Source organism: Oncorhynchus nerka, linkage group LG3 (genome assembly GCF_034236695.1).
Source record: "Oncorhynchus nerka isolate Pitt River linkage group LG3, Oner_Uvic_2.0, whole genome shotgun sequence".
NCBI lineage: Eukaryota > Metazoa > Chordata > Actinopteri > Salmoniformes > Salmonidae > Oncorhynchus > Oncorhynchus nerka.
In genome coordinates this window covers 55,143,518-55,168,059 of record NC_088398.1, presented here as the reverse complement: position 1 = coordinate 55,168,059, position 24,542 = coordinate 55,143,518, and the positions used below count along the sequence as shown (strand labels likewise).

The 24,542-nt window shown below is 40.3% G+C and overlaps 1 protein-coding gene across 1 annotated transcript in view; it reads right to left on the bottom strand.

Annotated features, from left to right (window-relative positions):
- The window catches only part of lrp1bb (low density lipoprotein receptor-related protein 1Bb), a 103,263-nt gene that overhangs the window by 54,610 nt on the left and 24,111 nt on the right, over positions 1-24,542 (bottom strand). Inside the window, 10 exon segments of the mRNA XM_065005692.1 lie at positions 7,196-7,318; positions 13,043-13,128; positions 13,393-13,576; positions 15,014-15,144; positions 15,147-15,196; positions 16,022-16,148; positions 20,083-20,211; positions 20,934-21,053; positions 23,603-23,725; positions 24,372-24,521. Coding sequence (XP_064861764.1) covers positions 7,196-7,318; positions 13,043-13,128; positions 13,393-13,576; positions 15,014-15,144; positions 15,147-15,196; positions 16,022-16,148; positions 20,083-20,211; positions 20,934-21,053; positions 23,603-23,725; positions 24,372-24,521 — 1,223 coding nt within the window.

Below are 24,542 nucleotides of genomic sequence, written 5' to 3'. Positions count from 1 at the left end.
AAAAGTATGGCCTCCATGGTTTTTGTGACTGGGTGGATCTTCACCATTTCTGGGGTTCGCTGGTACCAGCACCAAGATGATGAGCATCTACCGCGAATAGGGATTTTGTCTGTTGACATGGAATGGACAAGACCAGCCCAGATAGCATTCTTCATGCCCTCTCCATCACCTTGGTAATAAAGAATCTCACCCCTGTAATAGTTTTATAGACTCTTACACTTTTGTGCAGTGAGTTTCCCTACACCTCTCCCACCGAGGTGTTTCTCTGAACTAAGTTTACGAAGCGCTGTTCCCATCTTCTTGTGGGCATTATTGATGCATTCTAGTTTCCCTATCTCAATGCCTGGGTAGGGATCTAATTTGACATCTGTCTTGTATGCAGTACTGTCACCATCTGAGAGAATCTGGATGTTACGAACGTGGTGGCGACTGACTGATCTGGCCCACATGCGTTTAGCTGCTTCCTGCTCCATTGCTTTGCTCGAACCTGAGACGTTTTGAGCAGTCATCTACATGTGAATCCTTCCATTCCCTGAACTCCTCCTCACTAATTCCACTTTTCCTTTTCATCACACATGCATGGCAGTATGAAGACAACACCTCATAGTCTATCACTAGACCTGTTACAATGTCTATGCATACACCTATCCCGTAGTTGGAAGTGAATCCTCTCTTGTGCCATCAAAGGAAACATGACTGTCTATGATGGCAAATCAGCAAATCTGCTATGTCTGGGTCTATATCTGCATATGCTCTTCTAATTATCTTTGTAGCACTCTCCATTGACTGTGGCCCTCTCTGCGTCTCTGCAACTAAAGTATGTATTATGACGTCTGTCGACATTAGTCATAACTGCATTACTAAATGTCAGCATGTTACCCTATGTAAATATTAGCATATCAATATGTATTTACTTAATGTAAAGCTAATTTCTCAGTAATCACAGTAGGCTACAGCCCTATGACACTGTAGGCCTATGCGACAGTCTCATTGTATAGTTATGTTTTCCTATTACTCTGTTTATTCACTTTGAATACATTTGCTGGAGCAAGGAAATCTGTACACAGCAAGTCACCTGACAATAATGTGCTACTCTCCCCTTTTATTTACCTGTCACCTGACAATAATGTGCGACTCTCCCCTTTTATTTACCTGTCACTCTCCTGTTATGTATCTGATATGAGCTGAGATGCAAGGAAGAAATCCCTAGAACTTTGCTTATGTTCTTAAGTACAGCATAACCGAGTCCAAGTTCGTGGGCTAGAAGAACCATCCTCACATTTATGTCAAATGCCACATCTCCCCTTGAGCATTCCTGCAGCCTGGAGGAAGTGTAAACACTCCTCCTAAATGCATCACAATCACCTTCACAGTGTGCACATTCTATCATGACAGAATTACAGAATCCTTGGTTGGTGGGGTCTATAGTGATTTTCAGTCCAGTGTGTAGAAACTTAGGGCAAATTAAATCATGTACAAGTTGGTTTATTTGTGACATGTGAAATAAAAGCCACTGTTGGCTAGCTGGCTAGTTGATCACTGCTAGCTGTCATCTTTGTCCAAACTAATTTGTGTCTCGACTTGCTGCTGCCGGCTACCTCCTTTTCCTCATCTACCTGTACTGCCACTGCCTGTGTATAGTACACATCACAATTTGGTTGTAATCCAGAGAGGTTGGAAACATTATCTAGATCTTCTATGAGGCTGTGGAGGGATCCAAATTGTGGATTTAAAAGAAAACATGAATCATCAGCGTACCATGATGCCTTTCTTTTTAAGCCCTGGAATTTCTAGCTCCTTAATATTATTGTTGGATTTGATTTTAATAGCTAACATATCGTTGGCCATAATAAATAGATATGCCGATAGTGGACAACCTTGTTTTACTTCTCTTAACAGTTTAATACTTTCTGAGAAGTAGCCATTATTTACTATTTTACACCTGGGGTAAGGATACACAACTTTAACCCATTGTATCAGAGATTCCCCAACATGTAAATATTCCAGGCATTCATATATCAATTCCAGTCATACTTATTCAAAAGCCTTTTCAAAGTCAGCTATGAATATCAGGTCTGGTTTCCCAGATTTTTCATATTGTTCTATTGTTTCCAGTACTTGTCCTTATTTTATCTCCAATGTATTGTCCATGTAAAAAACCTGTCTGATTAGGATGAATAATATCCGACAATACCTGTTTACTACTATGCGCTATGCATTTTGCATCACAACACTGAAGTGTAAAGGGCCTCCATTTCTTTAAATGGGCTGGATCTTTATATTTACTACTTGTGTCCTGTTTCAGTAATAATGAAATCAGACCTTGTTGATGATCTGATAATCTACAATTATTATAGGAGTGGTTAAAACATGCTAATACCGGTCCTCTGAGTACATTAAACAACAGTTTGATGTACCTTAACTGGTATGCCATCAAGCCCTGGAGTTTTCCCCGACTTACAGCTTTAATTGCATCAAGAAATTCATCCCCAAAATTATTTTTGGTAGAATTTCTATGTTGAATATTAAAAAGGAATTTGATGCACTTTTCCCTATAGTCCATGTAGTTTGCTATATTTTTTTTAATAATATATGAATCTTTTTTAAATAAGTTCCTCCATTTCTTTTAGTTTTTCCTCTAACGTATTCTATGCCTCTATTGTACAGTTTTTATTGCTATCCACTGTACTGTTGATCCCTCTATTGGTCCCTCTATTTCCTTTGTTAATATGAATTATTTTGACCTTTTAAAAGATCAGTATTGAATTGCATAGCACATTTAAAAGTTTCCAACACAATAAGGGGATCTGCTGTAAAAACGGTATATTATATTGGAAAAAGCTATAAATGATTTTGTCCTGGTTAAAATTAAGCTGTCAGGCAATAGGCTTCGATTAAATGTACAAATCTGTTTATGGTCCAATAACATATTTAAAATAATCAATCTACCTTGCAGATCTGTTTGTACAATTGGCTAATTTGGATCAAAATTATTGTTAATTAATGTCATCACCCCTTTTGAGTTTCTTTAACCATGGAAGAAGTATATTTTGCCCACCTCAAACCTTATTCCACAAAACCTAATCTAAAATTGTACAATTACAACTGGCTATACGTATTTCACCATTTACCATAATGAGATACAAGTGTTAATTATATTTATCATAATATATGTTTGTAAACTTACCATAACAAATTACCATAATGATTGAGTGTCCATATACTGTAGCGGTACCATAGTATTTGCATTGCTACTGAGTAAACCTCCAATTGTTCTCCACTATTCCACCCGATAAAACCTCTCTCCATCCAAAGTTGGATTGTCTGGCAGACCATCCCTGTCCACCTCTATCTTAGGGTCTTTGGGATATTGGGACCCATCCCACACAACAGAAGCAGATAAACTGACAAAAGCATTTCCAACACCCTCACCTCAATTGTAAAAAGTTATTAAAAAATGTATACAGTACCAGTCAAGTTTGGACACACCTACTCATTCAAGGGTTTTTATTTATGTTTTGCTATTTTCTACATTGCAGAATAATAGTGAAGACATCAAAACTATGAAATTACACAAATGGAATCATGTAGTAACAAAAAAAGTGTTAAAACAAATCAAAGTAGCCACCCTTAGCCTTGATGACAGGTTTGCACACTCTTGGCATTCTCTCAACCAGCTTCATGAGGTAGTCACCTGGAATGCATATAAATTAAAAGGTGTGCCTCGTTAAAAGTTAATTTGTGGAATTTCTTTCCTTCTTAATGCGTTTCATCCAATCAGTGTTGTTGTGACAATATAGGGGTGGTATACAGAAGATAGCTCTATTTTGGTAAAAGACCAAGTCCATATTATGGCAAGAACAGCTCAAATAAGCAAAGAGAAACAACAGTCCATCATTACTTTAAGACATGAAGGTCAGTCAATGAGGAAAATTTCAAAAACGTTTAAGTTTCTTCAAGTGCAGTTGCAAAAACCATCAAGCGCTATGAAAGAAACTGGCTCTCATGAGGACTACCACAGGAAAGGAAGACTCAGAGTTACCTCTGCTGCAGAGGATAAGTTCATTACAGTTACCAGCCTCAGAAATTGAAATGCTTCACAGAGTTCAAATAAGGGACATTTCAAAATCAACTGTTCAGAGGAGACTGCGTGAATCAGCCCTTCATTGTCATGGTTCCACCGGTCACCAGAGGGCAGCAGAGACATGACAAAACTCAGGTGTGTCCTATTTACTCATTATGATTTCTGTTAAAAGAGTGTGTTTTCTGTTGTCCTTTGCAGGAGCTTGAATTATTTGCCGTGTGCGGTCGTTTCCTGAGTGAGTTTTCGAGTTTTAGTGTTTGTGGTTTTTTAAGTGTACTGTGATCCTGCGAGTAAAGTATTATGTTTATCCTTAACCACTGACTCCTCGTCTGGTCTCTTCTCTGATCCAGGGTCCACATCACCATGTCACATTCATGGTCGATTAGCTGCAAAGAAACCACTCCTAAAGGACACCAATAAGAAGACATTGGACCGGTGGAAATCTGTTTTTTGGTCTGATGAATACAAATTTGAGATTTTTGGTTTCAGCCACCGTGTCTTTGTGAGACACAGAGTAGGTGGATGGATGATATCTGAATGTGTGGTTCCCACCGTGAAGCATGGAGGAGGAGTTGTGATGGTGTGGGGGTGCTTTGCTGGTGACACTGTGTGATTTACTTAGAATTCAAGTCACACTTAAACAGCAGGGCTACCACAGCATTCTGCAGCGATATGCCATCCCATCAATGTTGTAAATGACTATTGTAGCTGGAAACAGCAGATTTAAAAAGAAAAATGAAATATCTACATAGGCGTACAGAGGCCCATTATCAGCAACCATCACTCCTGTGTTCCAATGGCACGTTGTTAGCTAATCCAAGTTTATCATTTTAAAAGGCTAATTGATCATTAGAAAACTAGCCTTCTTTAGACTAGGTGAGTATCTGGAGCATTGGCATTTGTGGGTTCGATTACAAGCTCAAAATGGCCAGAAACAAAGAGCTTTCTATTCTTGTTCTGCGAAATGAAGCCTATTCCATGCGAGAAATTGCCAAGAAACTAAAGATCTCGTACAATGCTGTGTACTACTCCCTTCACAGAACAGCGCAAACTGGCTCTAACCAGAATAGAAAGAGTGGGAGGCCCCGGTGCACAACTGAGCAAGAGGACAAGTACATTAGAGTGTCTAGTTTGAGAAACAGACACCTCACAAGTCCTCAACAGGCAGCTTCATTAAATAGTACCTGCAAAACACCAGTCTCAACGATAAGAGGTGACTCCGGGATGCTCTTATGTCCAGTGCCTGTGTTCTTTTGCCCATCTTAATCTTTTATTTTTATTGGCCAGTCTGAGATATGGCTTCTTCTTTGCAACTCTGCCTAGAAGGCCAGCATCCCGGAGTCGCCTCTTCACTGTTGACATTGAGACTGGTGTTTTGCGGGTACTATTTAATGAAGCTGCCAGCTATTGGGCTCCGAGTGGTGCAGTGGTCTACGGCACTGCATCTCAGTGCAAGAGGCGTCACTGCAGTCCCTGGTTTGAATTCAGGCAGCATCACATCCTGCCGTGATTGGGAGTCCCATAGGGCGGCGCACAATTGGCATTGTAAATAGGTTATGTTCTTAACTGACTTAATTGGATGACATAATCAAAAATGACCTCACTCTTATTTAAGTCTCTGCTAAACTTTTGACTGGTACTGTATATATAACAAAAAATCTTGCATATCTTAATTTATTTCCACAATTAACAAATAATATGTGTAATAATGGAGGCAGTTCATACGAAGTATTGTTACCTATAACTAGGATAATTACATATTTGGCAAGTAATTATTATTTTGGCAAACAATTATTGGGATTCATCCTGTATTGTCCCCAACATCATTACCCCATAGCAACGGATGTAACTACTTCTTAATTAAGATGTTAGGTTATGGTTAGTTATAACATTACCTATAACCCAGGGGTCTATTTATAACATAATTGTCTAAATTGCATTGTCAAACAATGCCAAAGAAAAAACATTAATATACGTAGAAAAACCCTCATCCTTTCCTGTAAGTCTAAATGTTGTACTGTTATATCTAAAAAAATAAAAAATCACAATTTTCCATGCCTGAAAAGAGAAGAAACATATGCTCTTCATTTAACGGGGATTAACTTGCCTTGTAGTACATAAGCACAAATCCCCAGCTTTGCCTTCTCCCTGTCTTTGCCATAAAATAAGTCATATTGTTAGGCTATTGCTAGACTATTAACCACATTAGTCACTGTTCTCTTAATGAACCCCCATGCTAAAACTACAGATCTATCGCAAACCCTTTAGCTGGTTCTGAGCTGTGGCAGGCTGGCATGGTGGTGTTGACAGTGTGGAAAACAAGGACTACTGGGTCAGTATCCAAAATGGCACCCTTTTGACCAGAGCCCTATCAGTCCTGATCAAAAGTAATGTACTACATAGGGAACAAGAGTATCATTTGGCACACAGACTGGGTGTAATTGAGCTGAATGAGCCTCCTGCCCCCCACACACTAATTCTAATGAGTTGAGAGAACGGGGAGCGACGGGGCAGCCACCAGGTGTTCCTGTGACGTCTGCGTGTTCTGGGCTCCAATCCCATGACCTGAACGGACCTCCATGATTAAGCCAGAGAAAAGCTGTTATGTTACAGACCTGTTGCGTTCAGCTAATTGTTGTATTGTTAATAGGCATTGATTACAGTGTTCCCTCACTGTTTACTGTCTCAGTGAATGATACAAGTCCATTATGATGCCTGCCTATAAACAGGATGAAATGAATCAATTATCAACTGGGAGCAATGACATTTACAACCTCTAAATCCATTGAATGATGCATCACAAATGACACTCTATTCCTTTTATCGTGCAGTACTTTTGACCAGGGCCCATCATTTTGACCAGTGTACTATATAAGGTATAGGGTACCATTGGGACAAAACTGAAGAGTGAACAAAGTTCATTCACACCGCAGTGTGCACTGCAGGATGATCCTCATCTACATAAAAGAAGCCAGCTGGGCATGAGAGGATGGTGAGAGGGAAATGGGGCATGGAGCATGGGAGCAAGCTCTCAGGGGTAAAATGGCATAAGGTAGGTAGCATATGGTAGGGGCAATTCAGGGGCATTGACGAACCCCCTAGCAGCAGTACCTTAAGGTCACTCCCATTGAGTCTCATTCTGTTGATCCTCCGTCCACTGGGTCTGGAAGAGTCTATCCAGTAGATGAACTCCTTCTTGTAGTCAAAGTCTATGTGGATGATATTGTTCAGGCCCTGTAGATACAAGAGAGAAATTATTAGATTCAATTGACATTTATTGTCCTAAAAAAGGAAAATCTTAATGCAGTTCAGACATTACATATACAAGCCACATAGAAACATATGCAGGAAACAAACAGTAAATAGTCAGACATGAACAATTCCCCCATGAACCAAATCTACATATACAAGAAGCTACACAAAATTGTACATAAGGGGTAAATGCTACCTGAAGCACTCTTTTCACAAGTTAAATAGATTTGTGAATTGCAATTGAGTGTAATTCAGAATATAAGCAAGATTTAAAAGCAGAAGAAAGAGTAAGTAAAAGCTGTGATTAAGTGGTACTTCATCATGAAATTGCTTCAGTAATGCAAAGAACAGTAAGAAACTAGAGTGCATTCGGAAAGTATTCAGATGCCTTGATTTTTTCCCCACATGTTATGTTACAGCCTTATTCTAAAATGATTAAATTTAAAAAATCCTCAATGTACACACAACACGCCATAATGGCAAAGCGAAAACAGTTTAAAAAAAACAACATTTTTGCAAATGTATAATTTAAAAAAAACAGAAATACTTTATTTACATAAATATTCAGACCCTTTGCTATGAGACTCGAAATTGAGCTCAGATGCATCCTGTTTCCATTTATCATCTTTGAGATGTTTCCACAACTTGATTGGAGTACACCTGTGATAAATTCAATTGATTGGACATGATTTTGAAGGGCACACACCTGTCTAAAAAAGCTCCCACAGTTGACAGTGCATGTCAGTGCAAAAACTAAGCCATGAGGTTGAAGGAATTGTTCTAGAATTCTGAGACAGGATTGTGTCGAGGCACAGATCTGGGAAATGGCCTCCATCATTCTTAAATGGAAGAAGTTAGGAGCAAGAAGTTGAGCAATCGGCGGAGAAGGGCCTTGGTTAGGGAGGTGACCAGGAACCTGATGGTCACTCCAGAGTTCTTCTGTGGATATGGGAGTACCTACCAGAAGGACAACCATCTCTGCAGCACTCCACCAATCAGGTATTTATGGTAGAGTGGCCAGACGGATGCCACTCCTCAGGAAAAAGCACATGACAGACCACTTGGAGTTTGCCAAAAGGCACCTAAAGGACTCTCAGACCATAAGAAACAAGATTCTCTGCTCTGATGAAACCAAGATTGAACACTTTGGCCTGAATGCCAAGCGTCACGTCTGGAGGAAACATGGCACCATCCCTATGGTGAAGCATCGTGGTGACAGCATCATGCTGTGGGGATGTTTTTCAGCGGCAGGGACTGGGAGACTAGTCAGGATCGAGGGAAAGATGAACAGAGCAAAGTACAGAGAGACCCTTGATTAAAACCTGCTCCAGAGCGCTCAGACTGGGGCGAAAGTTCACCTTCCAACAGGACAACGACACTAAGCACACAGCCAAGACAACGCAGTAGTGGCTTCGGGACAAGTCTCTGAATGTCCTTGAGTGGCCTGGATTTGAACCCAATCAAACATCTCTGGAGAGACCAGAAAATAGCTGAGCAGCAACGCTCCCCATCCAACCCAACAGAGCTTGAGAGAATCTGCAAAGAAGAATGGGAGAAACTCCCTAAATAGAGATGTGCCAAGCTTGTAGCGTCATACCCAAGATGACTCAAGGCTATAATCGCTGCCAAAGGTGCTTCAACAAAGTACTGAGTTAAGGGTCTAAATACTTACAATATGTAAATGTGATATTTCAGTAAAAAAAAACAATTATGCATTTAACAACATTTTCTAAAAACCTGTTTTTGCTTTGTCATTATAGTTTTCTTGTGTGTAGATTGAGGGGGGGAAAAAACGATTGAATCTATTTTAGAATAAGGCTGTAACATAAGAAAATGTTAAAAAAGTCAAAGGGTGTGAATACTTTCCCGAAAGCATTATGTGTATACTGTAAGTGAGGGCATATTCTTCAGTGAGACTCTGGAAGTGGATGATTCACAAACGTAAGTAATCCACACATACAGGCCGGTCAACACATTTAGATTTAGCTAGGGTTTCAAGCAGCGAAGCTGGTTGACACCCTACTGTATTTGTTGATGTTCATTATTCCGGTTCTCCAAAGATTTGGTGAAATATACAAATTGCTGTGAGATGGCCTAGGAGGGTGCAAATTGGCATGATGGTAAAGGCCCATGAATCACACACTCTCATGCAACGGCATGCCCCATTTGACCTAGAGTCAAATAGGTACATAGGTCTCTCTACTCATCTCTACTAAGGAACACATTTGCCTCAAAGACGGCATTTAGAATTTTGTGGGGAAAAAAACACTTAAAACGTTACTCTGCTGGCACCGAGTGACTGATCTGCACAAAACTTCATATACAGCATAATTTGCCCAAGGTCTCTCAATGCAATATTTTACAAGCTAGCATCTCACACAACATGGTCTCTACTCTATCAATAAACATTCACCTGGTTGTGGTCTGGCACATAAATGCATATAAATCACACACAAGATATTCATATTGTAACAACTTGAGACACATGTTCCAAAACAATGTAAAGACTAAACCAATGCAAGGACATTGTGATCAACCACACAGTGGCGCTATAATGGGCACATGTTTATATTTCTTGATCTGTTTGACTGGGAGTAATGAAATATGACACACACGCTTGGGGATAGGAGTCTAGCTAACCTGTAGAATATAGTTCAGTTGGGTCACACGGTGACGCTGTTGGACAGGAAAATGAGCAAAGAACATAAATTCTGAAATATTTACTTCACAAAAAACAAGATAAAATACAAAACAATGAAACTAAGTAAACAACTAAAAATCACCGTAAGGAAAAGCAATGCTAGAAATGTGTTTTAAGATCTCTTTAAAATATGTCCACAGTTAAGGTCCCCTTCAGGTTCTCTGACAGGCTATTCTAGAGGCTAGGGGCATAACATCTAAAGACTGCCTCTCCATGCCTCTTGTTCCTAGGCTTTGGGATAGTTAAGAGGGCAGTGCCAGATGACCTGAGGGACCTACTGGTTACATAACTTAAAAGCATTTCTGACATGTATTGGGGTGCAAAATCGTGTCTTGATTTAAAAAACAATAAAATAATCTTAACATGAATTCTAAAACTCACATGCAGCCAGTGCAGAGACTTTAAAACCTGTGTACTGTGTGCTCTCCGTCTGATCTTGGTCAGTATCCGTGCTGCAGCATTCTGTATGTTTTGCAGTTGACCAATAGCCTTCTTGGGTAGACCAGACAGGAGAGCATTACAGTAGTCGAGCCTGCTTGTAATAAAAGCATGCATGAGTCTCCTGCGAAATGCAGTGACTGCCTTCAGCTATTTTCTTAAACCCAGTGAAAACTGAAGCACTACCAAGAGAAGCCCTATCCTATCAAAGACATAAGAGTGAGGTACATCTCTTGCTGTCATGTTCAGAAGACCCCCTGTCAGTCAGATAGGAAACACTCCCTTAACAATTGCACCTCCTCTGCTGGGCAGCACGGCAGGTGCCATGATAAGGTGTCGGAGAATCTGACAGGCTGTACCAGACATCTTCATCAGATCATCAACACCCTCAAAGACAGCCTGCGCCAGTATCCTTAGGGACCTCTCTAGGGGAGCCCTCTCTTTCCTCTCTCTCTCTCAGACAGAGCAGCTCTTAAGGCCAAACAGCTCATTGGAGGAAAGGACTGCATATGGGTGGACTCAATCTCTTACATTTAATAATACAAAAGGGGAGAAAGACAGAGGTCCAAAGTAGGCCTATTGTATGTAGGGCTATCATCAGGCATAATAACGTATATTGTAGGCCTAATTGTATGAAAAGTATGGATATGGTAAGATGACTCAACTGCATTTGTAGTGTGATTAAGTCCAGATACATTCCATCTGATGAAAAGGGTTAATAACTGTAACATGCTGATTGGATCATCATCTCAGATTTACATAAAATCATTAGTGGCATGACTTAAATTGAACATGTAATGGTTTGATACACTGACACGAGGTCAGTGGAGTGTCAGCCAGACGGTAATGCAGCAGCGCTACTTAGTAGAGATGGTCATATGCAGATCCCCCCCACTTCAGCTTCCATTAATGCTAACATAGTGATTAAAGTGAATGATTGCTGCTGAAGCCAGCCAGGCCACTCAACAGAGTCAGGAGGAAGAGATGATTCTCAATAGGCCCCTATAGAATTCCCCCAGGTTAAACTCTATTCTCAGAGTGTGTGATTCATAAAATGAACCTGGGATTCAAGTGGCTAACATGACAGTGGTGATGAGGCCTAACCGTGATTGAAATAGATTCTCCGTAGGGACCTCACTAACACTATTTCCCACTGTCAATCAACACGAGCAGGTCGACTCCCCCACAGGGAGGGCGAGTGAAGAATCACATTGAAATTGGAAGGTTGACAAGCTGGAGAATGACAAAATGATGTAATGTAATGCCTAAACGTAGATGGTACACAGGGTATATACTGTAATACAGAGCTCTCTCTGTAAGAAGCAAGCAGCTGTGGCTTTTCTGACACAACATCTCAACTATCATCTCCTCTTCATAACAAGGTCAGGCTAGGCAACCTCGACCCCACGTATATCCCTGCTAAAAATGCTTCTGATATTTCCTATGAAATAGGAATGAGAAGTACTGTAGTCATAGTGAACATTTTGCTGTAAGAAAGTCCATTATCTCTCCAAATAACTATACCTGTATCTAAGTAACCTGGAGCACTTTGAAATTAATATAAATAAAATACAGAATAGATACCGTACATGATTCAATTAGCTTAGGCAGTGATCCATGAAAAGGTGTCAGTATTTTGTACAAAGACATTAAATGCAATATACCATACATTTATCAGTTTCCATCTTAGTAAATTAGCAGATTCTTTCATCCAGAGCAGTTAGAGTTAAGTTCTAATCGCTCAAGGGCACATCGGCAGATTATTCACCTAGTTGACTCTGGGATTTGAACCAGCGACCTTTCAGTTACTGGCCCAACTTTCTTAACCGCTAGGCTACCTGCTAGGCAATGATATACAAAAAAGTGTCAGTACAAAGAAGACACTAAATAGACTACATTTAACTGATTTACATAATGACTCACTTTGCAGGCAGAGAGTATTAATAGGGCTAAATGAGGGTGTTTTCAACGGGCCAGTATTGTGGGCCACTTGTTATAACAGATGTGTCACTATACGGATCTTAATTGTTGCACCATTAAGGTTTCACGGTTCCATTTCATGATCCGGTTTTAATCGCTCTCTCTCTCTCTCCCCCCCTCTCTCCCCCTCTCTCTCATTAACAGTCTAAGTCAGCAGATGAATCAGAGACATGTGAAACACAAGACAAGGACAACTATGAATGCACTAATTGTAAGTTTCTCTGGATAAAAGCATCTGCTAACTAACTCAAATGTAAAATCTTAACTAAATGCAACATGGCAGGGTAGTAGCAAGGTAATCTTACTGACAGGGATACATATATGCAAACCAGATATGGTTACAGATCTAATTGTGTGCACTTGATCTTCTGGTTTCTGTCATTTTACCCTGAGACGGTCTTATCTTTTCAAAACAGAGTGACAGACAGACTAAGATCCGTATGCATATTTTGGCATCAGGTTAAAACAAATACTTTCACTTGTGAAGATATATGTTTTCTATATTATCTTGTAGATATATGTTTTCTATATTATCTTGTAGATATATGTTTTCTATATTATCTTGTAGATATATGGTTTCCTCTTACCTGTTTCAAAATGGTGTAGTTTGATCCATCCACACTCAGTTTCCTGATTTCATGATGATCTGCTAGTATGAGAAACGGTTCCTCCACTGAAAGGAAGAGAACAAACAAATGTCCTTTAGAATAAGGTAAACAAAAACAAAAAACACTGGAATCCAATGTGTCACTGGAACCATTCCATCAGACTGCAGTACAGTACTGGGATTCTACAGTACTACGCTTGGCATTTCTGAAAATAGGTAAACATCCTTTAGAACAGCTCTTGTGAAATACTGTACATCACTAGAGAACCATTCTGACGGACAGCAGGTTAATACACTACAAGCTAATTACCAAGACGTGAATATCCTTACCTGAGAGAGCCTTACAGGTGTTGGGGCTGCGCTCCAGGGCTTCGTAGCCGTCCACACACAGACACTTGAAGGATCCATAGGTGTTGATGCAACGCTGGCTGCAGGGCAGGCTGGAGGAACATTCATCAACGTCCACACACGTTTTCCCGTCATCCTTCAGCCGGAATCCAGGCCAACACTTGCACTGATCATCACACAAACAGAGAAGTAATGGAGCATATTTTAGTCTAGACAAATTGAACAAATTGTAGTCTATTTACTCAAGATATTGCAGCAGCTGGTTGATACAGTAAATTCTTTGCAGAGACAGAGGGACATTCAGCTCCAAATTTAAATTGTAACAACACTCACTCAAATCTAACTTCTCAATTTGCCAGTACATCTACTCACAAAATAACACAAGACCAATAAAAAACACTGGCATCAGTATGATGACATACATGTCATGGCAGAAGAACAATACGAAATAAATTAAAACGGCTGCCATTCAGCAAATCCAGCCCAAAATAACTGTATCAGTTGTTACTGGCCACTGCTTAAATTCCTCTCTGATCTACAGTTCTAACCTTCCAGGCCTTTCTGCTGATATATCTGTTCAGGCTAGATGGATGAGTTAGGGGTCTCTGTTGATGTGCTCTCTGGTCATCCAGCTCTGTTATGCTTCAGTCTCTAGACAGCCAGGTCAGGGAACACTTTTTTACTCTATCCTTGTTGGTCACTTTGTAATGCAGAGAGCAGGGGGCAAGGAGGGGGCAAGAGGGGGGCAAGGAGGGGGCAAGGGGAGAACCCAGAGTGAGGGTCAGAGTGTGTTATTCTGACATCTCTGATGGCTGTGGGGTCACCCCGGAGCGACGACCGTGCCCTGGATCCAGGCCAGACAGCAGAATAGCACAGTCACCCCTCAGAACACTCAGCAGAACTGTCCTCTCTGGCTGTGGCTCAAATGGCACCATATTCCCTAGCTAGGGCACATTGGACTTTGGTAAAAAGAAGTACACTAGGGAATAGGGTGTCATTTGAGACACAGCCTTTCTCTTTGACCAGCAAACAAACACACTCCTGGACAGCTGGCACGGAAGCCTTCCCAAAACCATTTACTCATATTTCATCACTTGTATCCATAGCATAGATGTGTATACAATATGATGATAGGATCCTACCGTACTGTGTGTATAACCTTACTCTGTGATGGATTGACTGTGCTTGCTTGACTGTGTTTGTGTGTTTTTAGCTTGTGTGGGTAAGCCTAATATAGTCTCAGGCACAACATAATCAATCATTTAAATCATGAAAATAAGGAGATAATAATGTTGGCACTTTACCAGTGCTGTGTTACAGTCTTCTGCATGCAAAATATTTCAGAAACAATACCGTTTCCTTGATTAAACTCAGGTTCTGTACTTATTTAAAACGTTTCTATTGTTTTGGCTACATTATTATTGGTAATACCTGCAAACCCTCCAGCGTGTTACAGCTGTCCACCTATCAAGCTGTCTCTGACAGAACTAAGGATTGGATATCAAGAACTTATAAAACCTGAGGAAAGGAAAACTAACCTTGACTTTGATTCTGAGTATACTGGCCCGAGCGTGTATCAAGGCCCGAGCGTGATGATTCCTACCTTGTATCCAACAGGAAGTTCCTGACAGTTCTGTGTACAGCCACTGACTCTGCGATTCAGACACTCGTTCACGTTGCAGTTCTTCTCATCGGACCTGTCTCCACAGTCGTCTTTCTTGTCACACAGACTCCTTCAGAGATGCAGCGTCCATTGGAACACATGAAGAATGAACCGTTGCACAGACTCCCTGGAAGGTAATTTATAACTCAATGGCGAAGCAAAAAGTATTTCCGATAGTTATTTTTTGTACTGCATTTTGGTAAATCAGATTAACTTTATTCAAGATGAATGCTATTTGGAAAGTTTTACTCGTACAGTCTTCATACAGTCTTTGGTTTCTATCTTCTATTAGTTAGACTGCTGACAGTAATGGATAGATTGGTACTGTAGAGAGAACCAAACAGCAGCAGACAGTACCTGTATCTAAGCAAACAGCAGTAGACTATACCAGCTGCAGCCAGAAAGTACTAACAGCAGTAGACTATACCAGCTGCAGCCAGAAAGTACTAACAGCAGTAGACTATACCAGCTGCAGCCAGAAAGTACTAACAGCAGTAGACTATACCAGCTGCAGCCAGAAAGTACTAACAGCAGTAGACTATACCAGCTGCAGTCAGAAAGTACTAACAGCAGTAGACTACATTACCTGCAGCCAGGCATTTGAGGTTCAGGGGCAGCTCGTCAGATCCGTCAGGACAGTCCGGGTAGCCGTCACACTCCCACTGAGCACTCAGCAGGCAGCGGCCGTCCCCACAGCGAAACTCCTCAGGTCCACAGGACCGGTACTCTGCAGAGATAGAGATACAAAGAGAGCGCTGCAGCCTCACTAACTGACACTCACACAGGCCAACACATCATCGCAGTTCCGAGTTACTGTAAAAGCATTCTACTTCCAACTAATTTTCTGTTACAGTAAGGTCTTAATGAGTTTTAACTCTGTTATAATGTAATACAATGTTATTACTCAGTTATTACTCTGTGGTAATGAAGAGAAAGCAACAAATCTACTTGCCACATTCAAGTGACTCGTCAGATCCATCCCCACAGTCATCGTCATGATCACAGACAAAACGCAGGGGGATGCAGGCTTTGTTGTGGCAACGGAAGGAGTTGTCATCACATGTGTTGTTGGGTGCTGGGGGTGGGGTGAGAAACAATGTTGAAGAGTTACATTATGAGTCAACATCACTCTAGAGATGTGGGATCACAATGCATATGCTCAACAATATGGAGTCAGCACTGGAGGAAGTGGGGTGGAGGTGGAAGAGGTATTTTCGTATCATTTTCATTTTATTACTGGTGAACTCTAACTTCTCCAAAATCCTAAAAAACAAAAACTCATTAAACATTTTGTTAACCTTTTTTGTCCACTATTTAGTGACTGACATTGTATGTTTGCACATGCAAAAGAAGGAAAACAAGACGCCAGAGGAACACCAGGTAGTGACATCACACTGACCTCTCACACTCTCCTTTAGTGAATAATGTGGAAATCCTAGTTAGTAAAACATACTAACACAGAGTGGTAAAGCTAACTAAAATAGTTCTTCCATTGATTCTGATATGGGGAATTGAATTTGAATGGTTTGTCAAATCCATTAAAGATAAGTCCAACTGAAAAATGTTCTCCTGTCTCCTTATTGTCTCCTGGTTAGCCTGTTGTTTGCAAAGGTTGTTACATTGTAACTACAAATTCATTTAAAAAAATGTCACTTCACTTTACATTAAAGCTGCAATATGTAACTTTTTGGGCAACCACACCAAATGCACATAGAAATGTGAGTTACATATCTGTCATTCTCATTGAAAGTAAGTCTAAAATATGTGCGCAATTTCTATGCTTCCCGGTCTTTACTTTCATTTTTGCATCTTTTACTTTCGGTTTAGTACACCAGCTTCAAACAGAGATTGTAACAATAGAAATAAACTCATTGAAAATGACCAGCAGCTAATGACACGGTGTGTCTTGTTACAATTTTGTAATTTTTTTTTATTGTATTTTATTTCACCTTTATTTAACCAGGTAGGCCAGTTGAGAACAAGTTCTCATTTACAACTGCGACCTGGCCAAGATAAAGCAAAGCGGTGCGACAAAAACAACAACACAGAGTTTCACATAAACAAACGTACAGTCAATAACACAAAAGAAAAGAAAAATAGAAAGATCTATGTACAGTGTGTGCATATGTAGAAGAGAGGCAGGTATGCAATAAACAGGCAATTGAGGCGAAAATAATTACAATTTAGCATTAATACTGGAATGATAGATATGCAGATGATGATGTGCAAGTAGAGATACTGGGGTGCAAAAAAGAGTAAAAGGGTAAGTAATAATATGGGTGTGCTATTTACAGATTGGTTGTGTACAGGTACAGTGATCGGTAAGCTGCTCTGACAGCTGATGCAGAAAGTTAGAGAGGGAGATATAAGACTCCAGCTTCAGAGATTTTTGCAATTCGTTCCAGTCATTGGCAGCAGAGAACTGGAAGGAAAGGCGGGCAAATTAACTATTGGCTTTGGGGATGACCAGTGCAATATAAAGTTGAAGTCGGAAGTTTACATACACCTTAGCCAAATACATTTAAACTCAGTTTTTCACAATTCCTGATATCTAATTCTAGTAAAAATTCCCTGTCTTAGGTCAGTTAGGATCACCACTTTATTTTAAGAATGTGAAATGTCAGAATAATAGTAGAGAGAATGATTTATTTCAGATTTGATTTCTTTCATCACATTCTCAGTGGGTCAGAAGTTTACATACACTCAATTAGTATTTGGTAGCATTGCCTTTAAATTGTTTAACTTGGGTCAAACATTTCGGGTAGCCTTCCACAAGCTTTCCACAATAAATTGGCTGAATTTTGGCCAATTCCTCCTGACAGAGCTGGTGTAACTGAGTCAGGTTTGTAGGCTTCCTTGCTCGGACACGCTTTTTCAGTTCTGCCCACAAATTTTCTATAGGATTGAGGTCAGGGCTTTGTGATGGCCACTCTAATACGTTGACTTTGTTGTCCTTAAGCCATTTTGCCATAACTTTGGAAGTATGCTTGCAAGCCTCCCCTTTTTTCCTCCAAACATAACAATGGTCATTATGGCCAAACAGTTCTATTTTTGTTTCATCAGACCAGAGGACATTTCTCCAAAAAGTACAATCTTTGTCACCATGTGCAATTGCAAACCGTAGTCTGGCTTTTTTATGGCAGTTTTGGAGCGGTGGTTTCTTCCTTGCTGAGCAGCCTTTCAGGTTATGTCAATATAGGACTCATTTTACTGTGGATATGGATAATTTTGTACCGGTTTCCTCCAGCATCTTCACAAGGTTCTTTGCTGTTGTTCTGGGATTGATTTGCACTTTTCACACCAAAGTACGTTAATCTCTAGGAGACAGAACGCATCTCCTTTCTGAGCGGTATGACGGCTGCGTGGTCCCGTGGCATTTATATTTGCGTACTATTGTTTGTACCGATGAACATGGTACCTTTAGGCATTTGGAAATTGCTCCCAAGGATGAACCAGACTTGTGGAGGTCTACAATTTTATTTCTGAGGTCTTGGCTGATTTTGTTTGATTTTCCCATGATGTCAAGCAAAGAGGCACTGAGGTTGAAGGTAGGCCTTGAAATACATCCACAGGTACACCTCCAATTGACTCAAATTATGTCAATTAGCCTAGCAGAAGCTTCTAAAGCCATGGCATCATTTTCTGGAATTTTCCAAGCTGTTTAAAGGCACAGTCAACTTAGTGTATGTAAACTTCTGACCCACTGGAATTGTGATACAGTGAATTATAAGTGAAATAATCTATAAACAATTGTTGGAAAAATTACTTGTGTCATGCACAAAGTAGATGTCCTAATCGACTTGCCAAAACTATAGTTTGTTAACAAGAAATTTGTTGAGTGGTTGAAAAACGAGTTTTAATGACTCCAACCTAAGTGTATGTAAACTTCCGACTTCAACTGTACCTGCTGGAGCGCGTGCTACGGGTGGGTGTTGCTATGGTGACCAGTGAGCTGAGATAAGGTGGGGAATTACCTAGCAAAGACTTATAGATGACCTGGAGCCAGTGGGTTTGGCGACGGATATGTAGTGAGGGCCAGCCAACGAGAGCATATAGGTTGCAGTGGTGGGTAGTATATGGGCCTTTGGTGATAAAGCGGATGGCACTGTGATAGACCACATCCAGTTTGCTGAGTGTTGGGGGCTATTTTGTAAATGACATCGCCGAAGTAAAGGATCGGTAGGATAGTCAGTTTTACGAGGGTATGTTTGGCGGCATGAGTAAAGGTGGCTTTGTTGCGAAATAGGAAGCCGATTCTAGATTTAATGTGAGTCTGGAAGGAGAGTTTACAGTCTAACTAGACACCTAGGTATTTGTAGTTGTCCACATATTCCAGGTCAGAACCGTCCAGAGCAGTGATGCTAGTTTGGTGGGAGGGTGCGGTCAGCAATTGGTTGAAGAGCATGCATTTAGTTTTACTAGCATTTAAAAGCAGTTGGAGGCCATGGAAGGAGTGTTGTATGGCGTTGAAGCTCGTTTGGAGGTTTGTTAGCACAGTGTCCAAAGAAGGGCCAGATGTATACAAAATGGTGTTACCAGGTCCTAGCCTATTTATTAATCCTGGTATTACATGTGGATTTGATGGTATTGGCACCTTGTAGTTACATGTAACAAGGACAGATTTTGGGTTGAGTTATTAACATGGTTATTACAAAACGTTACTTACATAGTGGAACAAGTATATATGTAATGACATCAGTAATTAAACATGTGGAAAAACCTTCAGCAAGTGGATGTGTAATTACACATTCCTTGTTCCAATTGTGTAATAACTGATTGTGCTACAACCTTATTAACATGTAATTACACACAATTACCCATTTAACTACTATGCTTTTACTACAGTTATTACTGTGTAGCTATAGTACATAGTAATAGGGAAAACAATGTCAATGTTACCCAATCAACATTGACATGGAGTGATCTTTTGTTGTCATCTAACAGATAGTAAAGATAGTGTTGTCTGTGGCTCTATCTAAAATGTATATGGGGGGCCATTGCAAACTTACCACAACCAGCTGCAGCCAGTTCGTCACTGCCATCAGGACAGTCTCTCTCCCCGTCACAGAGCCAGTGTTTGGGGACACAGGCATAGGACCCAGGGCAGCTGAATAACCCTGGAGCACACGTCACCAAACCTGAGGGGGCAAATAGGGGGAAAGAGGGGAAAGGTCAAGCAAACTGCATAATGTACTAAGCTGAACTATATCCTAAGACAACGGTGAGTTAAAAAGTAGAATGGATATATTATAATATCCATTCCCTTCTTGCCACTTACATTCAAGCATAGGCCTATATCGTATAAGATCTGTTACGTTTTATGTGGCCTCAGAGACAATACAAAGCAATTAATGAAAATCCTCATTCTGTGAAAATAAACTGAAGTACATTTGCTCAATAATGCTTGTCTGGTTAAAATGTACTTTCTTTCTTTCGATTGCAATAGTGTAGGGAAAGATTTAGGGCTATTTCATTAATATTGCCTTGACATTTCTATTACAATCCAATTATACCACTGTTCCCAGCAAACATTTTCTATTTATTGTTGTATGATTATTTCTGTTTATGGAGAAATTAATTATTGTAACATCTCATTTATGCCGTGAAATTGCTCTGCCTCTTGGCCATAATGATGAAAAATCAATTTTCCCTCACCACGTCGTCAAAGTATTTTTAATCTCTTTAATTTCATTTCTGTGCATAATTCTAATAGCCTAGTCTAAAACTCAAAGGTCTACAACTGGTCTCAAAACAATGTTCTACAATGTTGCAATCAGGTTGTAAGACTGGTCTCAAACCGCATGTTTGAGATACATGTTGCCTTCACCCAAAGTATTGCCACATGACCGTGGGTACTTACCACAGATCTGCACACTCTCATCCAGTCCGTCCTCACAGTCGTTCTCTCCATCACACAACCACTGCTTGGCGATGCACTTGTTCTTAGAGCAGGCAAACTGGTTCCACAGGCAAGAGGAGTCTAGGGGAGAAACAGCACATTCCCAACACCATAAATCTAAATGCTTAAGTGAAAGAAAAAAAAGAAAAAAACAACACACTGTAGTAGAAGTCGCCTAGTTCTTTTCAATCAAAGCACACTTTTCTCATTTGCCCCTTAGCCTTTCTATTTTCAGAGAGGGTTATTGGCCTTGGAGCCAATTAGAAGACGTTGTGCTTTCTCTTCTTCAGTTTTTAGTATAAAACATCTGTAGGGGTTTTAAGGAGAGCCGACTGGTTACAAATGTGAAAAGAAAAAACCCCATTTACATTTATGTTTTTATTTTCTAAATCAAATGGCTGGAGGTTTGCATAATGCAAAAATGTGAAGAATAACAAATATTGCCAAAAGGGTCTATGATTTGAGAATGTACTCCCTACTGAAATAATGACATTTTAGTCATTTATCCAGAACAAAATCGTAACAAGTGTGTAACAAATTCGTAACATACAAATTGCACACAAATTCTTTGAAAAGACAAGTAGTTGAATATTGCGATGTATTTGGAAATACACTTGGAAAGTATTGGCATGTATTTGAAAATACTAAAATACACAGAAAAATACAATTATTTCAATACTCCATGCATTTGAACCTAGGTCCGTTCGGTCCTAGAGGTATATTAAATAATGTATTTTGAAATAAGTTGCTGATTTGCCACATTATTTGAAAATAAGTATATATGCATGTCATGAACCCATGTCTGGTGTCTATTCATAGATCATATATGCTTTTCCTATCAAGGTCACACTGATTTACATGCTGTAAATCAAAAATAAGTCTTATACTGTTGAACAGGATAATCACAGATGGAGATACAGATAGGAACAAATATCTTCATATCGGGGCATTTAACTTCACAGAACCACCCTTCTTGGGGGCCTAGATCCAGTGCCTCTGTCTCTCTCAGTCTCGCAAATGTCCATTCAGTTTAGAAGAGATGCTAATATTTCATATCTTAGGCTTCCATGGTATTTCACTGTACTGGGAAAGCTCATCAGACGTTTTACAATGATAAGTATTTCATCTAATCAGTTGTGAGATTTTGGATTACCAGTGAAAATGACATTTTCTTCAAACTGTTTTCCTTTACAGTAATTTATCAATATCATTGGCTTTTTATATGGTAATTAACTTAGCGAAATTGGAATATCTTTGATTTGTCCTGGGAATGCCAAATCTAAACATCTAACAGACGGAATGCCATTCAGACAGCAGCATCATTCTGCTCAGCTTTGAAAGGAGCTACGGTACATTTTTGATTCTCGATACCAAATAAATTCAAACAATAATGAAGCACTTAACTAAATGAATGGGAACATGTTCTTCACTCCTTTGATGGTACACAGAATCATGTTAGATGAAATGGTATCCTATGAGTCACCCAGTTAACATGTAATTCATTAAATACGATTACCAAACCGTATTCTTCCCTTGATTTAGACAATTTACTGTAATTTATTTCACTTCAACAAACAAGCATGATCTTACTCTTGAAGACAGTTAACACATATGACAGTGGTATTTGTGTGGGCCATTGTATCAAAATGAATGAATTCCTCAGTAGTTCAGTGCATTTATTAATCTGAAGCCTAACTCTGACAGAGGTGAGTTGAGCATATGTATTAACACCTCAGTGGCACTCAAACCCTCTTGGAAGATCCTTTTTCTTCACTTTGATGACAGAAGCAATGACATGTTTGGTGTACATGAATAAGTAATTGGTTTGATAGCATATTTACCCAGACCATGACTCAGTTATGCTCTAGCTATCTAATTGGAAAGTCCTTTACTTTGTCATGGGAAGTTATGCATTCATTAAAGATGATCATAGAGGTGGGCTAGAAGTGTTCTTGTCTTCCCTGGTGAGAGTTGGTAAAAGGGTTCCATGTTGAAAGGAACATTCCATGTGATCCTTTCAGATATCAGTCACTTTTCAGTGAACGCACATGTTTCCATCTCTGATAACAACTCATAACGACTGATGGCTAATGAATTAATAGTTACGCACAAAGGTAGAATATGCTAATTCAAAGCCAGGAAAGAAAAACACACTGTGTCCTTTTTAAGTGGCTATATTTGAATATCGAGGCTGGAGATAAACTCTCTCTACAACACCCAGTAGGTTAGCAGACAGCTTGGAAATGCAATTAAACACACAATGAGGATGCACAATAGAATGTGTCGAAGAGACATGGCTCTGTGACGTACTGTACAATTAACTCTAATCATTACTGATTTGTCATGACTAACACTGGATTTGTGGCTTCCTGTGGTTGTCTAGAAGTCACTCAGACAAGCCCAATAATAAATGGTCTCTTTGTAGTGGAATGTAATGTCGCTGCCTACATGGTCTTATAAACATAGCAAGCCCTTACTGAACTAAACTTCATCGGCCAAGTCAGCACAGTCTTTCTGTCCATATTAATACACTGGATTTGTGGCTTCAATAGCTGTCTTTAAGTCATTCAGACAAGCTGTCTTAGAAACTCTTTGTAATGTAATGGACCATCAACATAGCAAAGCCTTACCACACTGAAATTCATCTGCCCCGTCCTCACAGTCCTTCTGTCCATCACACAGCCACACACTGGAGATGCAGTTACCGCTTGGGCAGGCGAAATGGCCCTCTTCACATTTCTGCCCATGGGAAACTAGGGCAGACAACAATGGAAGGGAATAGTCATCTGGGTGTTAGCTGTGATTCAGTGGTGATTCAGTAATGATTCAGGTCATTATCTTTTCCCTAAGCTCTCTGCGAATCCCTAATTCTGTCTCGCCTAATCACTTCAGGAAATCATATTTATGTTTTATGATTTTCTCTAACTCTTCTCTAATTGAAGCGGACTTCCTCAATCTGTCTTCCCTAAGCAGAGAGCATGGAGAGAGGAGGAGAGATGAGAAGAGAGGAGAGGACACGAGACAAGAGAGGTGATGAGAGGAGACGTGACGTGACGAGAGGAGAGAGGAGGAGAGATGAGAAGAGAGGAGAGGACACGAGACAAGAGAGGTGATGAGAGGAGACGTGACGTGACGAGAGGAGAGAGGAGGAGAGATGAGAAGAGAGGAGAGGACACGAGACAAGAGAGGTGATGAGAGGAGATGTGACGTGACGAGAGGAGAGAGGGGAGGAGAGATGAGAAGAGAGGAGAGGACACGAGACAAGAGAGGTGATGAGAGGAGACGTGACGTGACGAGAGGAGAGAGGAGGAGAGATGAGAAGAGAGGAGAGGACACGAGACAAGAGAGGTGATGAGAGGAGACGTGACGTGACGAGAGGAGAGAAGAGGAGAGACTCACCCTGGCAGTTGGTCTCATCTGCGTAATCTCCACAGTCGTTGGCTCCATCACAGATCCAGGAGGGGTGGATACACAGTGAGGTGGAGTTACAGCTAATGAAGACTCTCTCTTTTACCCCCAGTTTGTAGAAGTCAGAGCAGTCTGTGTGGTCTACACAAAAACATTAGCTAG